A 24120-nucleotide genomic window follows, 5' to 3' on the forward strand; every position below is an offset into this window, starting at 1 on the left:
TGACCATATAAATCATGACAATATTGTGGACCTGAGGTTAGGGATGAAATCATTCTGGGATTTGATAATTGATTGTTATAGTTCAATGTAGTTTCTAATGAGAACACTACTTGGTAGGAACAATTACAGTCTTACACGTAACTCGTTTTTTCCCCATTTTTTTTTTCTTTTTTAATATTTTCCCAATATTTCCGAACTTTTCCATTTTTCCTCTTGCTTACATATCCCGAACTCTTGACTTGGTGACTATGCTTGAGAATGAGTTCATATATGTGTGCATATAATATTTTGCTAGACAATGAAGGATTAATAGTTAGTAGGGACGAAGGTAGGATCAATGGGTTCCAAATCCAGGTCGTAGGACCATGGGATCAACACTCCACATGCCTTACCAACTCCGACTAGCAAGATGAGAGTTTTTTCACGTCTATGAATCAGACGGAAGAAGAAGATGACTTATCTATATGTGTCATTCATGAGCAATGCCAGGATGACTCAAGAGAGTAATCTCGGTCAAGGTCACGGTCATGGTTTTTAAAACAATGCCTGATGTTCAACAAACTAAAACATATATTTTTCATATGAAAAGCGAATTTCATTAAGGTGAAGAGAAACAAACCTGCATGATTTTATTAAGAGTTTGGGCTTGGTTGGGCCTACTTTAGCAATACAATTCATTAGACAAACAAAAGCTTCCAGTTGTGTCAGCAGAACTCGATCGTTGTGCAACAAAATATCGATTTCTAAGCAAGAACCTAAAGATGCTGATCTCCTCTGTTTGCAGCTGCTGGAACTTTTAATTACTGCAAAGAGCTTCAACTGCAAGGCTTTTTGACACTCCGGGGCATGGATCCCCAAAGACCGCTGTGGAGACAGGCATAGAACAACTCTCATGGCCAATGCAAGCCTGTAATTTCATCCAAAACATGTAATAAATTATCCAAGTATCGAAATAAATGCGAGCAACTATAAGCAAGGAAAGATCATTGTTACCTCTTGAACAATTTGTGAAACATTCTCAGCATGGCATAACCCATTACTGAACTTTCCACATTTTCCTTCAGGGGTCCCGAAGCTTGCAAAGTTAATTGAAGTAATCTTCCATCCTTGTTCACAGCTCAACTGGAATTCAGGGCTCAGAGATATAAATTCGGAGTTTGGCTTCCAAGAATCGACTGGTGGAAGATCAAATTCTGTTACATGGGAGCATACTTCTTGGCCTGTTCGTGTTATTACATGGATCTTTGAAGGGTCACCGCCGAGTTCTTCATGGAGAACCAATAGATTTTCCCCAGAATGTACCCAAGAGCGCGGGACATGATACCTGAAATGCGACTTTCATATTTACCAGTAGATGCATACAAAACATAAAATTATGATCGTAATAATTATTAGACTAATTTGATAATTGGTTTTCCAAATTTTTTCTTCTAAATTTTAATTTAATACTCCAATGGAATGGGGAAGAAGTACATAATCTTACAATGTTTGTGTCGGTTGACCACAGTTCTTGCGACATACAGATGCATCATGGGGTCCTCTGTAGTCACAATTATTGTTGCATCCAGTTGATGATGCGAGATAAGCAGGCCAGTATCGTCCAATGCCTTGTCCATTAACCCATGCTTGACCCTTACCCATGCTAGAAAGATTTAAAGCCAACGGACCCTTCCCTTCTGGGGCAAAGAATGTTTTCTGAAGATGGGAAAAGAAGCATGAAACCAAACATGCCATAGGCACTCGAATAACCACTTCATGAGAGCAATGTTAACAATCAGGATCAATGGGACCTAGTTTTGGAATCTTATATGTCCCCTATGATTCATCTATTACAGAATTCATTTCTGTAAAAAGTGAAACCACAACTCATCAAGTGTGTACTTCATACCCTCTAATAAGATGTAGATCAGCAGCTCTTTTAGCATCCTATCAAACACGTCTTTAGTAGGAGTGGGAAAAAATAGGGGAAAGGGGGATCCCCTACTCTCAGTCCTCAATTAGATCTAAAGTAACCTTCTAGGATCCAAGCAGCAACAGAGTGAAATAAAAGTAATATAGAAGCGAAATAATGAGGCAACGAGGCCACATTTTCTTCCGTTCCCTAGTATCCTTTGTACAGGAATTATATAGAAGCTAAACACATATAGTCATCTTTCTTTATATTATCATAGATAGGAGAATTTGTTTCCCATTTTTGCTCTAACGACACTTGGCATTGATGGTTACACCAGAACACATCAATGTCTAATTATAGTTGGATATGAGCTGGTGTGTCTAATAAACATAAAACTTACATATTATTATGATACATTCAGTGCAATTAGTTGGTAGGGTAGCAATATGAATGAAGTGACAGAGAACTCCGCTTGCAAATTATAAGTATAATTTTATAGCTTTGAAGGCGTACCTTGTACCATATCAGACTCTGATTTATTGGCAAGTCACTCCCTGAGGTCCATAATGAACTATTTGCCAGACTGATTTTATCTAGTCCAAGATATTCACCCTCCAGTCCTACCTGAAAATTGGAAAGGAAGGATAATGCAAATGCTTCTTGTTGAAATTGCTAAAATAGAACCCCATATATAGGAGAGTAAATGTTCTTGACATAATGAATCCAATTTTCTTATGACCTCCAAATCTCTAATGTCCCAACTCCTAAAAACCATAGCACATGCACAATATAGTGCAGTTATCGGTGTATGTGTATTATTCTTCACACTTCAACTTAGCTCATCATTTATTCAACATATCTTAGGTCATTTTTTTGTCTTCTTATTTCTTAATTCTGTGAGGATAAGCACTTCTACTTTCTTCATTTGTTCAAAGGAGTTTGTTTTAATATTTATCCAATAATTTTGAATTATATTTGTGATTGGGACACTTATAAGATGTAGACGTGTGCAATATATGCTCTGTATTTGTGTGTGTACTTGAAAGAACTCAACACAGCAAATCAACTAGCCAACCACTCAAGCACTGTGAAATGAGGAACAAAGTCCTAGACTTTTGAAATTTGTCAAAACTCAAACAAATAAAGCACGAAAACAGTTTTTTTTTGGAAAAAAATTCTGTACTGTGTCTTATGCAAAAAATATATATATATATATATTTTACTGTATATGAATATGAATGAAGTAATGTTGCTAACTTGTTATATACACTCATTGTTGGTACAAACAACATTGAATCAAGTATTGACTAAAACCTGATATGTCCATTCCCCAGAAGAAAGATCTTCTTTGGTATTGAAGTTACTAAGAAGAACGGCGAAGATTCCTGCACCAGAAACATCAAACCACGGGCCATAGTTCTGGCAAAGTAAACAGAAAAAAACATTACAAACTACAGAAATTTGACATTAACATAAATGAAGAAATTTAGATAATGTTTTAGGGAGAAAGATTAAAAGATTGCTAGTTCATTTTCTGATCATGTGAAAATGGTTCATAAAAATCTGAGTACTGAAGAAAAGTACAGGACTCTGGATATTAAATATTTCTGGAGAAATATAATTTTCAAATGTATCCACTGAAAATGTGAAAAGTTGTGTCCTTACTTCAAGAGCATAATACTAAAAAGAGAAGGGGTAGAAGTCGGTCCAGAAGATAAGTTCCCATTGGGACCCTAATGACATGAAACATAAATCCAAGTAGGAATTATGCTAACATACAACTCTCGACTACACTAGCAAACATTACATGTTTCATTCTTGTCGATGCCCACTTTTGGTTACGTACACGAAGGATAAGGCTTTTATATAAGTCATGTGCCAAGTGACACTAGGTAGTCCCACCACCGCCTAAACCATGTTTCATGGCCATTCAGTGTTGGTATTACGTCGGTATGAGCCGTATAAGGATAATTAAAGAGAAGGGAAAAGAGAAAGAGATGACAATACATGATTTGTTCACAGGGTTCGTCCAAATCCGGACTACGTCCCTAGGTTCCGAGGAACCGCTCCATTACCCTTGAAACTATTACATGATCTACAATACATGAGGTTACAAAGAGAGAGAGAGAGAGAGAGAGAGAGAGAGAGGAGAGAGAGAGAGAGAGAGAGAGAGAAGGAGGGGGGGGGGGAGCCCCCTTGTGAGAGAATGGATCCCTCTAGGAGCTTTAGTACGAAAAATGTTCAGTCAGGTATTCTTGTGTGGTGGATATGCCTTTTTCATGACCATACCAGATCATATCTATATTTAGTTAACAGCTGATGCAAAACAGATATGCATGTGTACCCTATACAATTGATGGAAATCATTTATAATAGAGTAAATAGACACAAAATCAGGGATTGATCCCCACAAATAGAAACTTACGATTCTCAAACGAAACTAACCAAATTAAGTTTGTTGAGACAATTAAGTCCAGCAAAATTACAAGCTACCACCACTCTTTTTTATGAATGAATAAGAAGAATAGCAAAAAGGAAAAAAATTTCTACAAAATATAGCAATGAAAGAAAATAGCAAATTTGAAATAGATGTTACAAGAGAAGAAATTGATAACAGAACTCTGGGTGATCAAAAGAAAGCTTAGCCATTTCGAACCATGATTCAGATATTCATGCAATGTTTTCGGGACACATGATGCAAAGAAACAATACCAAGTTACATCTAGAAAAACCAAAGTATCCTTGCAATTCAAAGTAAGAATACCACAAGCAATCTGGAATAGCAGGATATGGCAAAACTGAAAACATTGCTGAATCAAATAGCAAGCTGCAAGAGAATGCACATATCAATGCAGTCAAGGTATTATTAGGAACTGAGGAAATAATTTCTACCTGTATACCTATTATCATACTCAACAATGCTAGAGTATTATTTCCTTGGTTAAGGGTAATTTTCTTGTTGAGTGTGAAACTTGCATCCTCATGATTACCATATCCAAATCCTGCCATAAATCAAAGATAGTGTGACATGGTGAGCTATGTTAATCAGAGGCAAATACTAGTCAGCGAGTTCTTCACTGATTTCAACAACTTTTTTATTCCTTTGCAAGAACTAAAAGGAACAATTGATATATGTGTGAAGATGCGGGTAATTATTGAGAAATATTCTACAGACTTATTTCCAGTAATTAGCTTAGAGATGGCTTATACATACTCCCCATTCTTCTTTCCTGTTTTGTGTTCCTGCTTGTAGGGCCCATATTAGTATCATGCTAGCCAATCCAACCGTACAGTGAATGGTCCATTCTTGAAGATTATCCTCCCAAATTTCAATCCATTTTGACATACTTAACCTAGTTAAAAGTTGATTTTTGAATTTGAAGAATCTGGATTGTGTAGAGAAATGGATCCAAGAACAATAAAGAGAGAAAAGAAAGCAAGATGCAATCACACACAAAAAACAAAGATTTTTATGTGGTTCCCTCAAGATTGAGGTTAGTCCACGGATCACACCGATTCCATCATGAAGAGAATTTGCAGTTACAGATTACACCCCTTCACTGAATATATATATGGTTTTACCTAATATTAGTGAAATTACGAAAATACCCTTGGAAATTTTCTTTCCAGGGTGGAGCCCCTAAACCCCCACCTTCTAGGCAAGGGGGCCACTGGTCCCCCTCCAAACCCCCCAAAAAGCTCAGCACTGAGCTTGACCAATGTCTCTACTGTGTTAAATGATGAACAATACTCCTTCCTGACCAGTACCATCAAGCTCCACAAACCATAACAGATTGTTCATTTAAACCAATAATTTAAATCAGATTTTTTTTATTTATATAATAGAGTTAGGAATGTTAGACTAGATATATTTTGGAGATGATGATGTTGAGACTAAGTCAATGTAAAATTGAATAATCTAAAATGTTATCCATACAGGTCCCACAACATGGGAGTACAAACAAAATAAAAACATGGAGTAAATGAAGACAAAAAATTTCACTTATAGGAATAAATGCAATTAAGGGATGAGAAATATATTACAAACAATCTAGACAGAGTTCATCATCAACCTCAAAGCCTTATCCCAAGGAATAGGGGTCTCCTAAAGGAATTTTGTTCCTCCATTCCACTCCATCCAGAGCTCGACTCATTAAAAAAAATCCAATGGTTGGAATTTATCCTAGGGAAATGTGACACATCATTGCGATAAAGGTTTTATCCCGACCATTGGATTTCGGTTTTAATAGTCAAGGTTTCATTTTTATTCATGTGTCACTGGATCCCAAACCCCCATATATCCATCAAGGTGGAAAAATGGGGTGCTAGTTAGAATTTGGCAACGAACTTCCAACAAAGTACAATAACCCAAATTAGTAATACCAACATAATAGAAAACAAAGACAAAAAAAAAAAAAAAAAAAACCTACCTACAACCTTTTTATTTACAAAGACAAGAGCTGCATGTCCCAAACTTTCAATATTTAGAAAGACTTCCTTATCTTCTCCTGGTGAAAGTTTCTCATTCACATTAATGCTGCCAAAATAACGAAGTGCAAACAATATGAGGTCATCAAACAAATATCTTATAATTATAAGCCATTTGTCAACTTGAGAACCTAGAAGAACAAAGGTTTTGAAAAAAGATTTCACTTTGAAGAGCAAACTCTTCATGCATAGTGAGTTGTAATACTCCTTGGTAGGACACATAACCAGAAATTAAATTCTCTCAAAACAAAATCCAAAGAGATGATCATGGACATAAACATAGGATTGGTTCTTCTAGTTTCACATAGGATTCCATTTCTTTTCCAAACCAATAGAAATTATGGAAATCTAGACAAATAGAAGAGAGGAATGTTGCGTTATAGGAGCCATCCCCAATAGAACAAGAGATGCGATGATGACACCAATGCTTTTTTTTTTTTCATGGCTTCGTACAAAGCACTTGTCTTGAAAAGCCTAAATGTGATATTGTTCAGTTTAATCAAAATCACCACAGCTAAATTTGAGGTAAATTGGGTTCTCTTGCTTTATTGTTACCATTTTGTTTTACGTCATTCTAGCCCAACAAAAAGAAAAAAATTGAGAAGAATAATTGGTACCTTGTTGTATACCACAAAAAATCACTAGTATCCTTTGTGGTGTTTATCTGTTCCAACAAATGTGATGATGTAAATGAGTTTTCACTCCATACCCCCACTTGTTCTTTATACCAACTCCATGCTGATGATGCTGGTAAATTATTTTTTACACGGATTGTGTGTGCATCCAAAAGATCACCAAGACTTCTTTGTGAAACAACCTTCAATTGTGACCAATAGTGGAAGGAATAGATTCAATAAAAAAGTTCAACACAATATTAATATTGAATATATTGAAATTGGCAAGAATGTCAGATACAAACTGTAAACCAACAAATGAAGTTATAATGCAAGAAAGAGAATGGTAACAAGCAAGAAGAACTGAATGTAAATAAAATTCAAGTAGATAAGTGTTAAGAAATTTCCCCAATAGTCATAATTTCCATACCATTTTTTCCTGGTTATGTGAAGATTTGTTCATGTCAATAAGGAAGAGGGGGGATATCTATGCTTTATGAAAGGCCCTTGTACAGAGCAAGATTTATGGTGAAGATCTTGATTAGCAACAAAAGCATTCACGAAACCCCCAAACTAATGAGACCCGAGAAAGTCCTCCCATCTGAAAGGAAATCCTCAAAAAGCATCGCCTCAAATTATTTGAGAATAGAGGGGCCACAATAGATCAATGTTTTACAGTACCGGCACCTGCCAGTTTATTGTAAGTGTAATTTCCACGTCCATTACAAATCTATGGCATGTCCTATACCCAGAAATATAGACAATATATTAATAGCCATTGTTTGTTTAATTTATGGCCTTTCTAGCAGTTAGGGTTTGGTTGAGGTTGGGGTACTATGTGTAAAGAAGTCATAAAACATGAAGTGCCAACTTAGCTATGTGGTAAGACGTGTGGATTGTGGTTCCCATGTCCTAGTTTCAAACCTCCTTGAACCCAATTTCATTTGCTAACCACTAACCTTATACCTATCAAAAAAAGAAGAAGTCATAAAACATATTTATGTGGACTAAAATTGATTATGGCTTAGGTTTTTCATTCCAAATTCAAATGATCATTCAACTCAACAAATTCAGACAACTTGGGCTGATTCACATGATTTCACGCAGACCTAAAAGTCCAACTCTATCAAGTCCTGAAACATGAGTTTCCTAACTATTGGACTTAGCAAATCTAAAAGTAAAAAGTATTTGAGGAACTATTACCATTACTTGTCCACCCTTTCCGGATTCTATCTGTCAAAGAACTACTTAATCAACAATTTGAGATGAATATCTTGGCCTCCTTCAACACTTCTTAGACCTGGAAGTTGTTTATTCTCTCCTTGGTATTATTTTCTCAACAAAAATCTACACCCAATTTAATTCCAAATTCACGATTGACTAAATCTCAAACATGTGAATCTCCCATCAGAAATTCGGCAGCTTTTCACTCCTCCTACTGTCACCTGAATTCCAATCGGAAGCCCGGCAATGCATCCACTGCATACATCTCACAAGCAATAGCTCGTTAAATGAGATCAGATGGGACAAACTCAACATCTGTATGGTATTATTCACCAACTTCAAAGAGTTGTCAATGCCTCTCTTAACATCAACTGATAGGAAGTTGTTGACTGATATCAAACGGTATTATCCACTTGTTGGAAACCTAGTCTACTGATCATTACCTTTCAAATATTAACTATCCCATCCATATGGTCAATCGTTCGCTATTGTACCTTGTAGAACTTATTACACTTGGATCTCCTCATCATTCACCATGGACCTCGTCAAGTGCTTTTCGCTACTCTCCACTGGAATTATGTGTCCATAGTCATGCTGATTGGACAGGTGATGTTGTTAATTGTAAAACCACCCTTACAGTACTTCTCCAATCCAGATGATTCTCTCTCCCGAAAGAGAAGCCAAATATCTTGTTAAATTGCCCATAAAAAAAAAAATCTGGTTAATACCAAGTACTGGAACCTGATTCAGGCAGGATTGAGGCCAAGGTGAGATCGCCAAGTCACTGAACAAACTTATATGCAAGTTTAGGAGACAGCCAAAAGAGAAATTGAAACGAGTTAGCCTAGTTTTTCCTGCTTAGGCTGAGACTTTAAACCATGGAAAGAATACATGTCCTTGTTGTGACATTAGTTAGCATCATTCATCGTTTTTTAAAGAAGACATTTGTTTCCAAAATCTAGAATTTTAACTTCAGTATTACTGAATCTAACGAGATATGAATTAAATGAGGATATAGGATTTCTTCAACTATAGTCCCTATAGATACACACCCTGTAAATTATTTGATCAAATTCTTTCCCAATCATGTTAATGCATTTTCTCTGTCTGCTTTCATTGCTGAATTGCTAGCTTCAAACTAAAATTGCCACATAAAACATCCTAATCATGATGGTTTAAAATAAGCCCAATGGGAAATAATCATGTGTAGGTACATGGAAAAAATACAATTATAATCATACCTTTGCTGTGTTATAAATGGTGTTCTTGCAGTCTGGAAGAATGCTCACCGACCAAGCAGGAAGGTTATATGACTTCCCATTAAATGTGACATTTGCATCTAAACGTTTGTCAATATTAGCAAGAAAAGCCGCACATTCGTTGGAATTTTTATAGTAGATGTGTGCCTAGCATGCCAAAGAAATAAAAGTTTCAGAATATCAAATGGAAAGATGAAAAACCAAACAAAGATGAAGATCCCAAAGAAATGATACTGCAGAAAATGATAGTCTCCATTAAATTTACAAATAAAAAAGCATTTCATAATGTGTTTGAACAAAGTCCTGCAAAGAAAAGTGTTTGACTTGTAAACAAAGGAAAAAAAAGGCTATGGGATCACAGCATGCCGTCACTGAAACTGAGTTGTCATCTAAATGCACTAAGCAAGCTTGGCCTACTCAATGTCACGTTTCATATTTACGTACACTCTGGCTATGATATATTGTGTTTCCTTCATTTAGGTTATGGAATCACAAGCACCACACCATGATGCCAAAGGACAATAACCTTCTGCCATAATGTTGGAGCCCCACCCATTACCCTAAATTGTCCAAAAATTTATCATGTTAGGATCAAATTGTTGCTAAATGCAAATGCCTACAATTTAGCTGCATGAAGTGTGAGTAGGAAAGAGTTGTTGCAAACAATCTTTGCATTGCTTTATTTGGGAAAGGGAGTGGAGACAACAACCAAAGTGGAAGGTTCCTGCAAAGCTGCAACTAAGGCATGCCAGTATGCATCTCTTGATGTGACTGTTGAGTTTTATCCAGGAGCCCACAAAAAATTCAATGTTCGAAAATGCTTAGACTTTCTCCAAAAACATCAAAAAATTAATAGAGAAATGCAGCAGGATCCAAGGGAGTCTGAATCTGACTAGAGATCTCCAAGCATGAAATCCAACTACTCTCTTGCCTTACACACCAAATACCATCTTCTAAGGAAATCCCCTTAAAACACTTTCATAGCATTGACCACTTTAATCTTGGAAGCTAACAACTTCAAGTAATTTTGTATATGGCGCCAACAAGACTATTTGGTCAGATCTAGGATGTCATCCTCACCAAACTTCTTCAGGATCAAAGCAGAGAAAGTGTTGTTAGAACAATAATTTAGATACCCTTCATCAAAAAAATTCTTAAGCATCAGGACCAAATCCTACTTGATTGTCTCCCAACAAGTTTTAAAGAAGGCCATTGAGTAGCCATCTAGCCCTGGCACTTTATCATCAAAGATATTGACATTGTATTAGATTATGACAATCCATACGTTAATCATAATCCATATAATATATAAGTCCTCTCTTCCTTTAGTGCAGTGTGCCAATTCATTAGAAATTCATCTCAAATCTTTATTTATAAGGAAAAAAAAAAAAAAACGCATTATCATCATTTATTACCAGTCCAAATAAAATCTAAAAGAATTTCATCCTCAAAAATAGACGACTACCATATGTAGGACCTTCTTGCATACCTCTAAGTTCACACCAAGTGGCATGTAAGTTGGGTCTGAACTGACCAGATATTCTTCACACAGTTTTATTGCCCTGTGTAAATCACGTAGATGGCCCCATTTTGGTTGCCTAATAAAACCTGCATAAAACATTTGTCATAACGTGAAGGATGACCCAGTAATTTGAAAGGCAGACCACAATGAAGTTATCAACAAATTCATTGTTGCTTACTCAAGTACAAAGCAAGTATTGTTCCTTAAACTGCCACTGTATCCATTCAAATCAACGATAAAATTAAAACTTAATGAATAAAAGAACACATTAGGAGTTCATCTCAACTTAATATCTCTTCTTTTTGACTTAAAGGATAGCAACTTTTTCATTTGATCCAAGAAGCCTTACTATAGACGATCCACATTGAACCTTTGTCTGAAGACTGTTACCATGGAGTTATACAAAATGCACAGATAAATGTATTAAAGAGAAGAAAAATTATAATTAATCACACAGGAAATATCCTGATTGTTATGTACTATTAAGATAACATTTTAAGTTGACAGTATTTTCTGCTTTTCAAGATCCAAATATAAAACATGAAGAATATAGATTTATATAATTATACTAAGAAATATTCTCTGAAAGAGTAGAAGACCCTTAAACTCTCATTCAATCACCCACTCTTTGTCAATTGAATGTGTTCCACCTGCATATTATAACCCTCTAGTACGTGAAAAGCATCTCCAGACAGAATGGTCACGTAACGATCAAGAAAATGAGGATTATGAAGAAAAAACTTGGAATTTGTGATTTTATCTGAAGACAAGCAGTTGGATGAGAATGGGTGTAGATGCCCAAGCAATGCAGATAGGTGGATTGGTTGCAACAAGACTCAAATCTAATAAAATAGTTTGCTCACACTTACTGTGTTTACCAGAAGATTCTTGCAACATTATGCAAGTTCGTTAAGAAAGCTTACCTATGAAATGTTCTGAACACTGTAGTCAACTCTCATGGCAATGTATCAGTTAGACATGAACAATTAATCATGAGGACTTTCATTAGGAGATTTGCCTAGTTCTCTTCCTGAATTTTTGTTTTTTTGTTTTTTTTGTTTTTTTTGTTTAGATATGTTAAAATTTTATTAATAAAAAGGGGACGAGAAGGTCCCGAGATACAACTTATCTAAGAGAGAGAGCGAGGATGACCCCTTATGCCGCCTCTAAATTACAAACAAGGTCCCATCTAACAACAAAATCTTCAAAGAAAATACCCTTGAATTCTTTGAACATCTTTCCCCCAAAAAACATAAAACTCTTCCTGATTTTCAACCTCTAAAATACCACCATCTTAAATCCTTGCGACAATCATCAATTTCATTTAAGATACTCCATACAATATTACATCCATGTCTTGAACCCAGGTCGTGGGATTAACACTCCATACACCTAACCAACTTGGCTAAGTTTGAACCCAGCTAGTGGGATCAACACTCCACACTTATATTTGATAAGTGTTTGTATTTTACGAAGGGTTTTATGACAATCAATTTAGTAATTGAGTGGGTTAGTAATGTAATATTGGAAAGGAGCAGATTCTAACTGATACCCCTTACCATTATGGGTCCCTTGAGAAGTTTCTAGCAAGTTATATCTAGAGTCCATGCATTCTAATTTACTTTTCATTAGTTCCTCTTTAGTTCTGCAAAGTGATTTGTCGTAGGTTCTTCATTAGGAAGGTCATGCAATAGGTTTTCCGAGAAAGTGTTTGAATCTCAGTTCTAGAAGTTCTAGAGGAAGCACCTGTTTTATTGCATATAGAGCTACTCCTACACAAGGTTTAATATCTCGATCGATACAATGTTTCTGTCCAGAGAGAAACCCAGACATTCTGAAACATTGCAAGACAATCTGAAACTTTCCCCAAGAATTTTAATGTTTCGTGGTCAATGTTTCATGCCAGTGCTAGCCGAAACAACAAGTGCATTTGTTCTGAGCTACATAACTTTGAATGTAGCCCCAATCGCTGATAAACTAAGGGAGATATTTGTTTCCTTTCCTTCACCCTACCTTCCAAAAATATATTTGACTCCTCATCATTTGTTAGCACTAGTCACAATTTCCTCACACATGTCCTTAATTATGTTAATATATCCACTTTGTGCTCATTTATTTCCCAATACCCACTGGCTTAACTCTCCAACTACTTTTTCATAAATATAAGGGATTAAAAATAAAAATGTAGCAAGTGTGGTAAAATATAAATATGTTAATTTAAATAATAGGTGGCGAATAAGAGAGGTGAATTTTTTTTATAAACTTGCATGAATATCAAAGAGTTTTAGTGGGACAGTAAGGAATGGAGAGTTTTACTAATTGGCATAGACCCCAAAGATACAAAGCATCCAACCCCCTATCAAACTTGTCTACTTTGACACCACCATCTCCCCCCCCCCCCCCCCCCCCACCATACACACACACAAAACAATCAAAATAAATAAATAGATAATAGAAAATGACATATGGTATGAAGTTCCACTCTGTCCCCACCCCAAGCTTTAAATTATCTTGAGCCCTCTCTTTCACTCTTTGTCTTCAACTGCATCTTCTCATCGAAACCATTGTTAAAATACTTCAATAAGAGGGCTTTATGGAAAACGTAAGAAAACATCGAGAAAGCAACAAATATTTCCTGGTTTCAATTCTATGACATAGAAGGCATAGAAATGACCATAGAACTATTTTAAAATGTATCAGTCGACCCAGTCTACAAATCTATTCCATACTTTCTGGGTGTACGACAGTCTGCGACTACATTTCCTTTGAAGAGCTCTCTATTGTTTCCTTCTTTCAAATCCCTGACATGACTTAACTCTATAAACCCCAATCAGTCCTATACATCCCACCCCAACACTTTGAAGCACATTCCTCATGACCCCAGTCAACATAATCCTAAATATGGTTCTAATGTTCTATAGATCACTAATTTTCCAAATCCTAACCATGTCTGGCTTTAGGGGGTTTTGTCACTTCTAGTGGCATTGGCTCTTCTCTAGTGACTCACTAATAGAGGAAAAGGAAATAAGAGTTAAGGGGGTGGAGCTCTCCTCTAATCTTTTGATCCTTCAGTCTCCGAAGTCAGATCCTCATGCTATCCATGACTTGGTAGCAAATTATGCCAATGATAAAACCCATCGAAAGGGAGATGATGGAATATGACCAACATGGAGAACAAAAACCATCATTTTTCATGACATTCAAATTCCAAAAGGGTTTGGGAAACTTACCGTATTCATCAATTGGAGCATCATAATCATAGCTTGTTGCAACCAAGGGACCTCCGGCTGTTCGCCCAAAGTTAGTCCCTCCAAAATACTGCAATGAGATATCAGTTTAACAATATCTTACACATAATGTCTACAATGATTTGGATGAAACTAGTTCAAATCGAAGAAACAGAGTTAGCTGAAGGCCCACCATGTAATAGTTCTGAAAAGTTCCACCCTTTTCAAAAAAGCGTGCAACAGAAAAAGCAAGGTCCTCGACAGGTCGATATGGGATTGGGTCTCCAAATGATAGGAACCTGTACCATGTAAATAGATTGGAGGCCTTAAATTTCTTCAATACACTACAAACTAGTATTGTCTGCAACCCTTCTTTAACAGTATTGCATAGACGACTATAATTATTACCATCCACTATAGTTTTCTGTCCACATCTTGGGTTTGGAAGGTGAATTTGGGGTAAACTCGTCACAGTAAAATCCATTGCATGTGTTTATCTGCACTGAGAAATACTCTTGATTAAAGAATAATAATGGAACCCTTCAAATCAAAACATCATGTAGCAAGAAAAATAATGTAAAGATGACTCATGGTGCTCTATGACTTTAGAAGGGCATGGTGTGATTTTCTCCTTATTATTAACTGTGAAACTACCCAAGTAATTGTCTAGAATTAAGAAATGGTAGGCGTAATTAGTCGAGCCATTCTGGCTACAGGACTGAAAATAGCCAGATTGGAATCCCAAAGCACTTTCCAATAACTGAACCTGTCAACTGAGCTGCGGAATCCAACACTTAAAGCCTAGTGCCCTTCTCAAGTAGTTCCGGCACTTGATTCTTTATTCATTCAATACTGGGAAAAATTGCAGGAAATCGTTCGAGAACACTGATTCCTATTTCTCAATGATATCTGACAATCAAGACAATTCCCATGAAACTCTTTCATTTCATAGAAGTGAATTGTTATTCTTACGAAGCTAATAGCATTTCCTATTGATCTGTCCCCTGGACTGGACCCTATTCTGCTGATTCTGAATTATCCGTCGCTACGCTGTTCTCTAAAGCTTGGGTAAGCATAATAGTCCTGTAGTTCATTGCAAGGAATATAATCTCAGTATTATTCTACGACTCAGTCAATAATAAAGACAATATAACTCATTACAACCATAACAAAGTCGGTCTTAAAACTCCATGGAGTTTGTACTGACTCATCCAAGTTGCTTACATGGTAAGTTGTGTTGTAGGATAATAACCAATGTGCCTAAAGCAAGTCGAACTTTATAGACACCACAAAACTTGGCGCATAAGAATTGACTAGTATATTATGGGATCTATTGAATTACCTAAGCCTGAGATGCAGTGGTCATAAGGTATCCATGAGCAACCCTTTCACACGAATTGGCACTAATGATAGGATATTAAGGGCGCATATACCAATTACTAACTGCAAGTTCTAATATTTTCACATGATGATATGCGGCCAGGTATTAGTCACAGACTGTTATTTCAAAGGACTACAAAGGTAATTTGGGATACTGTGTCAGAAACGTATTCCTAAATAGATGATTTGGCATGTATCTATCAACTGCGCTGTGAATTGGTAACTATGCAACAAGTAGGGATGTCTTAGAAAAGTTCTTCATGAAATTGAAGCAAAAGTGGGAAGAGTTTGATCACTACTAACCCACCCTACCCACTGTGAGATTCACCAAGATCAAGCAACAAGTGGAACAACAGCACCTATTGGAGTTCCTTGCATGTTTGAGTCGTACTTTTGAGTTGCCGAGGGTACAAGTATAAGGGAAGGATATTTCGCCTTCTGTTGGTTTTGAATGCAACTACATCACATGGGAATCTACTAGACAAGCTTCTATAGAGGGTTCTAATACTATGATTGAGCAATCAGCTCTTGAAACTGAAATTAGACAGGGAAGAAACACAATCATGTACGGCAAAGGCCAGAATCATGCTCCTCTCTCCATGGTTAAGAAAGAAAGGTCTGTTACACTCATTGTACAAAAAGCAGTGTTGGGACTTACACCCCCATCAAAACCTAAGCTGAGTAGCTAGTACTTAATAGTGTTCTTGTTAAGGGAAATTCTTCACTTCTCATACAGCCTACCTTCAGGTAGTTCTTCATCAAACACATGGGACCCCGTCTTCAGTGACTTACAAAAGGAGATTTCTGCCCTCAAGGCCTCTACACTCTCAGTCACCAATGGACAAGTCAGGCTTTTATGCAAATGCTAATCATGTGTCACCATCTCCTACATCTGCTTTTCGAATCATTGATTCAGGAGCTTCTACTCATATGACTGGTAAGAATTGTGACTTTCTCTAATTCTACATAATTTGTGGTTTTCTACATATCAGAAAATAAAAACAATAAAATAAAATAAAATAAATTATGGTTGTCTATATTTTGGTTCATTATGCAATGGTACTTTATCAAAAGGATGTATCAACTCTCACCCATATGCAAAGTTTACCTGTCTTCTTTATGTAAGTAGCATTACAAAATAACTGAATTGTAGTATAACCTTCTATCTGTCCAATTGTGCTTTTTCAGACTTGAAAATGAGAACAACAATTGGGGCCATGAATCCAATGGGCACTATGCGTTTGATACGTTGAATACACCTCCAGTTTTTATTTCTGAGTCTAGTTTTCAGTGTGAAGTTTGTGAACTGTAAATATTGTTGCATTGCTTATCCCTCTAGTAATAATAGTTAAAGTTGCAATTGTATTTTTCATTATTCACTCTGATGTTTGGCATCCAAAACCCACTAATATTTTTTGTTCTTTTTTGGGCATCATTATTTTGTTTCATTCATTGATGATTGTTCTTGATATACCTGATGAGAAGTACATACGAAGTTGTTTATATCACTAAAATGTTTCACGAGATTGTTCAAAATCAATATGATAAGAAGATTAAGATTTTTTTTTTTTTCTGACAATGCAAAAGAATTTCTATATTGTGTTCTGCTAAATAATTTTGTAGCATATGGTATAAAGTATCAAATTTCTTCCATCTACATGCCCCAACAAAATGGAGAAGTTGAATGGAAGATCGGAATCACTTAGAGGTTACTCAATCAAATGGTTTCATTTGCAAGGGTAATCTGGTGCCATTTTCTGTCCTTGTTTAATAAACTTAGGGTCTTCTCTAACTTTATGAGGGCACTGTTTCAAAGTTGGCAGATCAGGGCCTTTATGAATAGAAAGAGAATTACGTGGGCCCTAAAACCTTATGTTGGATGTTGGGGCATTTGCAAGGAAATGAATAGAAGAACATTTGAAGGGGATGAGCAATATATCAAGGAAGTCATTCTCAATATATTAGGTTTCCTCTTTTTGGTGTAGGCTTTTTGAGGAGTTTAAAAGGGTTATTTTTTGAAGATTTTCTTTTAAATGGGATCTTATCTATTCATACCTGGGATAGTTAGTACTCTTATCAGTTGTATCTAGGTAGGTCTCCTCGACCTCCCTTCTTATTAACAAAATTATACTTGTCAAAAAAAATAGGAAGAAGGTTCCTCACGTTTACTGGATGAAGCAGTTCTTACTACTATTGTTGCCTAATCATCTATAGGATCACTACACCTAATGATCTAATCTAAAGTCAAGTTTGAATCTCTTTACCATCTACACCTTTTATGAAATTCCTCAAGCACTTCCATGTTTCTTTATAGGAATCAAACAAGATTTGGAAAGACCTGTAGTGAAACCATCCAACTCTAAAGCTTTATCTACAGTTAAAACTTAATATCTCCTAGAACTTTCTTCTCTTCAAATGGGCTTCTAACACTTGGCATATCTTACTCTAATGTAGATAAAATATAAAATAAAAATGAATCTAACCAAAGAAAATCAAGTTGCAGATAATCTAATATTGGATTATATCCATACCCCAAGTCTTAATCAAGTCCATATCCCTCATTCTAACTTTTTAACTTCTACTAAAGTTATTGAGCAGGATAAAGGCTGAAACAAGAACCAGACCAGGAAAAAGAAAAGAATTATGAGTAGGGAGGCCACATATCAGACCTAGCCAACTTATCCTCATATGTTTTTTTAGCAGTTCCACCACTAATACATTTAACAAAATTCTAATTTTCTCTATACTTGGAAAACTCAAGCAACTCTACTATACTTCTTTGACATAGCATTAACTGAAAACAATTAAATTACTAACACAAAAGCATGATATCATTTTAATGTGATGGCTGTGACATCAAAACTCTTCCTAAGTTAACATATTAGAAATATTCTTGGAGGAAAAAAATGAGTTCATTAATATGATAAACACTTACTATTGGATCAGGTGCATCGTCTTGTACGCACATAACCCAAGGAACAGTGGTATTCAGATTAAGAGCAGTTTCCGCGGCCCATTTCACATATAACTCTCCGCCAACCCCATATGCCCATTCAACATTTCCATACTCATTCTCAACCTGTTAAAATTCCAAAATGAGAAGTATAACCAGAAAAATAAAACCAGTAATTCCCAAGTACAAACAAAGGATCTTAGAGAGCTAGGATGCAGACAAAATTATTAGTGTGACTCATTTCTAAGTGCTTTTGTATCTTTCCATTGTGGAGCAATGCACAAAATTAGATAACTTGAAAAGATGACAGATAAATGAGTCAATGAAACAATGTCAAACAGTAAAACTAACAGGAATTATATGACAATCATTTGTTTTGTAAATGGAAGTTTTCATTAACTCGGGATGCAAGATATGATGAGAATAGAAATCCTTCCTCTGGATATTGCCTAACTGTAGCATAGAATTTTTTTTTGTTTAAAAAAAAGTAGAATCACGAGATAATCCCCATGGATGTGTGGGTCGATATTTTGTATTAAGGTATTCAAAAAACACAGCACAACCATGTCTGAAATTGTATAAAAATCACCATAGTACACCATATATGAGGTTTTAGTCAAAATTGTATATGCTCCAATCTGTTGTTATATTATCAACTTTTTTTTCTCTGAAAAAAATAAATAATGTTGTTAACCAGTTCTGCAAGTTTCAGTAACTAAACCTAAGGGGTCTAGTAAATCTTCACTGATACAGGCAGTTATCAGACTACCAACAGCCAGTTATCATAAATTCATAATACCATATGGCCAAGAATGGTGCTAGTCAAACATCCAATCCAAGGTTGGGCTCTTGGACATGGCCCTTTGCTAATATGAGTTTATTGCTCTTAGATCCGAACCAATATGAGGTTGATGCTCTTAGACCTCATCCAATCAGATGTGGGGACTATATAATAAGACTTCACCCTGACCGAGGTTGGTGGTCTGGGATAGAACCAATCCAAGGCAGACCATCAACTGAGAAGTTAATGCTAATTCCCATTCAAAGAATTCGAAAATGGATTAAACTCATCCAAGGCCAAGGTCCAATCAGATGGTCCAGTTTGTGACCACTCCCAACAGAGCCACGAAACACATTGAGACCATGATTCATTAAGCAACAAGAAACCAAAATAAATGCAGTTATTGAGGCCCCAAGGGTGTGCCATTTTTTTTTTTTTTTTCCATTTTGTTGTATTTTTCTCGTTGGGTAGGTCCTCTCGACCCTGCTTTTCAATGAATTTTTACTTATTAGGAGAAAAAAAATGTTACACTTCTCGACAGTTAAAACCTTGCTATAACTAGAAAGATATGATCCCATTTAGGCTTCTTTGGAAAATTGAATAATACCTTATTTAGGGTTTGTCCTTAATTGGTGTAATGACCTATTCTATTTGTAACCTGAGAATGATCCACCCCTCCACTACAATTTTGTGCCTGAGGGCCACCACTCTATCTCATCTGCTGCAGCGTTGAGGTGTGGATCTGCCCCTTGTTGAATGGAGTTCACTGGTTAAAGAGAAACCAAGATATGCCCCATGTCTGCTGTTGTATGGGCAAGACCTGTAATCCGGACATCTTGATGATAAAGTTCTCCACTCTTTTTTCCTCTTTACAATGTATATTGTAAGCATCCATTAAAACTAATCATACTTGGTTATATTGGAGATGTTTGGACATATTGGCGTCCAAAATTTGGTTGGCCATGTTCTTGTTTGAGGGTTTGGTATCATAATCAATACATCTGTTTTTTCCTTTTGGTTTCAAACTTGAACTGCAGGAGCTGGAGATTAAATGAAGTTAGGCCTATCCTTCTTTTGCTTGCTTTTTGCAGATTGATCTTAGTTCCTAAAACTTTTTGTATCGTTCAAAAAGTTTGTACAACATGCAGTTTGAACAACTAATCTATCAAACACCGTAAATTGAGTCTCCATATCAAGGAATGCAAATGGAGGATACGAAGAATCACCTGTGCGAGAATAATAGGCCCACCTTGTGATGCAAAGAGTTTTTCCTCCTTCATCAGGCTCACAATTTTTGTGAGAAAACGTTCCATTTCTATCTGTATTGACAGGACATTGATTTCATATTCCATGTGGAAAAATAAACGAGGGCATTCCAAGCTATACATTCTTGCACAGAAAATTACATGAGACATACTAAAGTAAGAAAAGATGGACAAATCAACTATAAAGAAATAAATGTTCTACAAAGAAACATAATCATCTTCTAGATAGTAAGATACCTTAAAAGGAGTATTCGTTGTCCGAAACTGGATATCAGGAATGAAGTGCAACCAGATAGGGAATCCCCTGAAATAATCAGAGGCAAGCTTAATTTCATAAGCTCACAAATTTCCACTTGCATCAGTCCTGTGCAACCATCGTGTGGTGCACCAAAGTGATATTGAGTCAGCCACATACAAAAATGAGGTTAGGGCACATAACTTGAATTATAATAAGCAATTGTGCATGGAGAAGGGTTGTGGTCCTCGCATAAGACCTCTCTCATATGCTCCCCTAATACATCAAAAGGAGTTCCATGCGCTATCAAATTCTTCAATTTTAAGCATAAATGTGGTATTCAGACTGCAATGGTTCCATTTCCATGTTACAGCCGGTAAGATAGCCTATCCCCTTATTCATGTTACAGCACCTTGTACATTTTTAGTTCTTACTTTACCATATGTAGGAAAACTTGTACAATATTCCAACCCTAAGGAGATTTCTCCATGTAATTTAATAGGATATTCATAAAGAAATAACATGCATATCACTATTTCTGTATATTTCTTTAAAATTTCATAACAGACTTTGTACCCCTGCAGACCTACTTACAAATTTCTGGAAATTTTAAATTTTTTAGCTTGCTTCTTTTACATTTAATCCTTAAATGCATCATTAAACCGAAATTTGTATTCAAAATCTGCAAAGTTGGATAAGAGCCTTTGTTGTGCTCATAGAGTGAAGAGGGAGTAAGATACAAAGTACTCATGATAAAAGCTGGATATTCATTGCACATAATTTAATGTTATTTTCAAATTTGTTTTGAAAGAGAGATACAAGTATTTATGTGTATTATTCTAGTGAGTTGTTAAATGGATTGAGAATACCCAGATGGATATAGTGAAACGACCCAACTTTTTATTCTTAAATTTCTACTAGGAAACCCCTGACATAAAAGCCAATCGTGATCCTCAATTAATGTGTGATTAACGTTAACTTAATCATATCTTTGACACAGATAAAAATGTGAATAACCTTGATTAATTAGACTACAATTAATGAAATGCAACTTATACATTGATCGACCATGCACAACATAATAAACAAAAAAAAATCCCGTATGAAATAAATTTCTTGTTTCTTGTTATAAGAATATAAAAAAGATATAACAAGAAAGCAACAGAAATAGAACAACAGAGCACAATATGCTGCATCACTGAGAGAAAGAAATGAAACAAACCCATAGTTCCATTCAGCACAAGCATATGGACCAATCCTCAAATGCACAAAAAGTCCTGCTTCCTGCACTGTCTTCACGAACCTCACCAGATCAAACCTGCCTTCGAAGTAGTACTAGAAACCATTTCAACACAACATTTGACTTGAAATATATTAGACGAATTAAAAACAATTAAATAAAACCCTGAACAAATTCAGACAACTAGCTTTTTACCTCTCCTTTTACAGGTTCATGGTTGTTCCAGAAAACGTAAGTCTCTATCACGTCCAATCCCCCCTCCTTGGATTTCCTAATGATCTCCGGCCATACCTATAAATTATTGTTCAACAATTATCATCAAAGCTGATTTCAATGGGTAAGAGAACTGATTGGGGAAAAAATTTCTTTGGAGCGAAAATGAGCTTACTTCGGGTGTGGTTCGAGGATAATGGATAGAACCAGAAAGCAAAACTCGTCTCTCTCCATTAATAACTAGGGCTCTATGATCATAAGTAACAGTGGTTGCAACCCCTCTTCCGCAATAGTAACCATTAAAGACTAAAACAACAAGGAAAATTAAAATCAAGAAATCCTTCCTTCCCATAGTTCAATTTTGCAAATTGAGAAGTTTACAGAAGAAATCGAATTAACCAAAATGGACTAACAAGTCATCAAGACTGAACAAGAACAGAGGTAAAAAAAAAAAAAATTTTGAAATTCCCGATTAAGAACAAATAGAGGACATTGAAGATCAAGATACTTAGTGAGATCAAATGTTGAGTAAAATCAGTTAAAATGATTTATTTATGTTATGGAATTTGATTTTTTTTTTCATTTGTCGTCATTGAAGAGGAATCCATTAAAATGCAAAAATATGCCTTCGAGATTATCCACTCAATGATTCCAAAACTTGGTGGTTCGATAGATTCTTTGGCCATGGAGACGACAACAGCCCTAGATTTCGAAGATGGAAACGAATAATAACAGAATAAACGACAACTGTAGGAACAAAAAAAAAAAAAAAAAGGCGGGTACGGTTGGAGGGAAACGGTGAAAAACAGGTTTATGGTTCCTGTCATGGGTTCAAGGAATTAGTTTTTGGGATCCGACCCGTCCACACCTAATCTGGTTTGGACAAGCAGCTCGGTTCCGAAACGACCGAGTCAAATCATTATAAACCGATTCAAACTGATATATATATATATATATAAAAGAGTCGAGATTTTCTGACTTGAGTATTTTCACTCGATCTAACATGGCACGGGCGCAAAACTATTTCTTTGCTTATCCCGAAGAATTCCAAAGAAACCAATCAATGATTTTGTGCCCTTGTCACGTCAAACTGAGTGAAAATACTCGAGTCAAACAATCATTATCCTTTCAAAAATCATTTTTCCCCTACACCCACTTACAGATTATGGCACATGATCTTGAACGGTCCCTTAAATCATTTTCAAGACAAAGATGGCCAAACTAAAATCTACATATTCTATAGTTACTAACTTGACTAGAATTCCAAGAATTGAACATTTCATTTAAATCCATGCATGTTGAGAATGATTTCCTATAAGCAACAAAGCAATTTGGTGGATAATTTTTGAATTTTATTGAAATAATAATAATTTTAACAATTTTTACTGAATACTAATTGTAGAAGTAATTATAACTTTACCTCTATCAACTCAATTTGTAGCTACAATGGTGAGTCCTTGGTTCTCCAGTCGCTTGGTGGCACTGGTATGGTACTTATCAAGAATCCTCCAAGTTGGACCAAGGTAAAAATAAGGTAATTCGAAAATAAATCCCTTAGACAGTCCTCCAAGTAGGATATCCTTTTGGGTACTACCGACCTAGAGAAAAAAAAGATAAAATTTGAGTTTGTTTTTCATTGATTAGATTAAAGTGTTTATGTGGCTCCTATTACTACAACATATAAGCAAATCATGGTTTTAAAACTTGTTCGAAGGACCGAAGGACTGAAGGACTTCTTGTTGGTGTGACTATAATTTTCTTATAGTCTCGGTGTATAACTTTGGATGAATACTCTTTTGATCATCATACTAGTCAAGTTCAACAT

At 35.8% G+C, this 24120-nt stretch overlaps 1 protein-coding gene across 1 annotated transcript; it reads right to left on the minus strand.

Annotated features, from left to right (window-relative positions):
• Positions 1 to 573: 573 nt before the first annotated feature.
• On the minus strand, positions 574 to 24120 carry LOC147411368 (beta-galactosidase 8-like). Its single transcript, XM_086432031.1, has 21 exons — positions 24105 to 24120; positions 22922 to 22936; positions 22471 to 22601; positions 22278 to 22373; positions 22065 to 22177; positions 20845 to 20911; positions 20569 to 20661; positions 18544 to 18687; positions 14637 to 14725; positions 14422 to 14527; positions 14232 to 14319; positions 10969 to 11087; positions 9462 to 9626; positions 7000 to 7199; positions 6325 to 6431; positions 4787 to 4896; positions 3209 to 3313; positions 2408 to 2518; positions 1484 to 1695; positions 994 to 1324; positions 574 to 907 (listed from the first exon to the last, which is right to left on the minus strand). Exons 1-21 carry the CDS (start codon positions 24118 to 24120, stop codon positions 797 to 799), a joined length of 2529 nt encoding a protein of 842 aa, XP_086288157.1. The 3' UTR covers positions 574 to 796.

The sequence above is a fragment of the Akebia trifoliata genome, chromosome 1, assembly GCF_017979445.1.
Source record: "Akebia trifoliata isolate Shusen 1 chromosome 1, ASM1797944v1, whole genome shotgun sequence".
Taxonomy (NCBI): Eukaryota; Viridiplantae; Streptophyta; class Magnoliopsida; order Ranunculales; family Lardizabalaceae; genus Akebia; species Akebia trifoliata.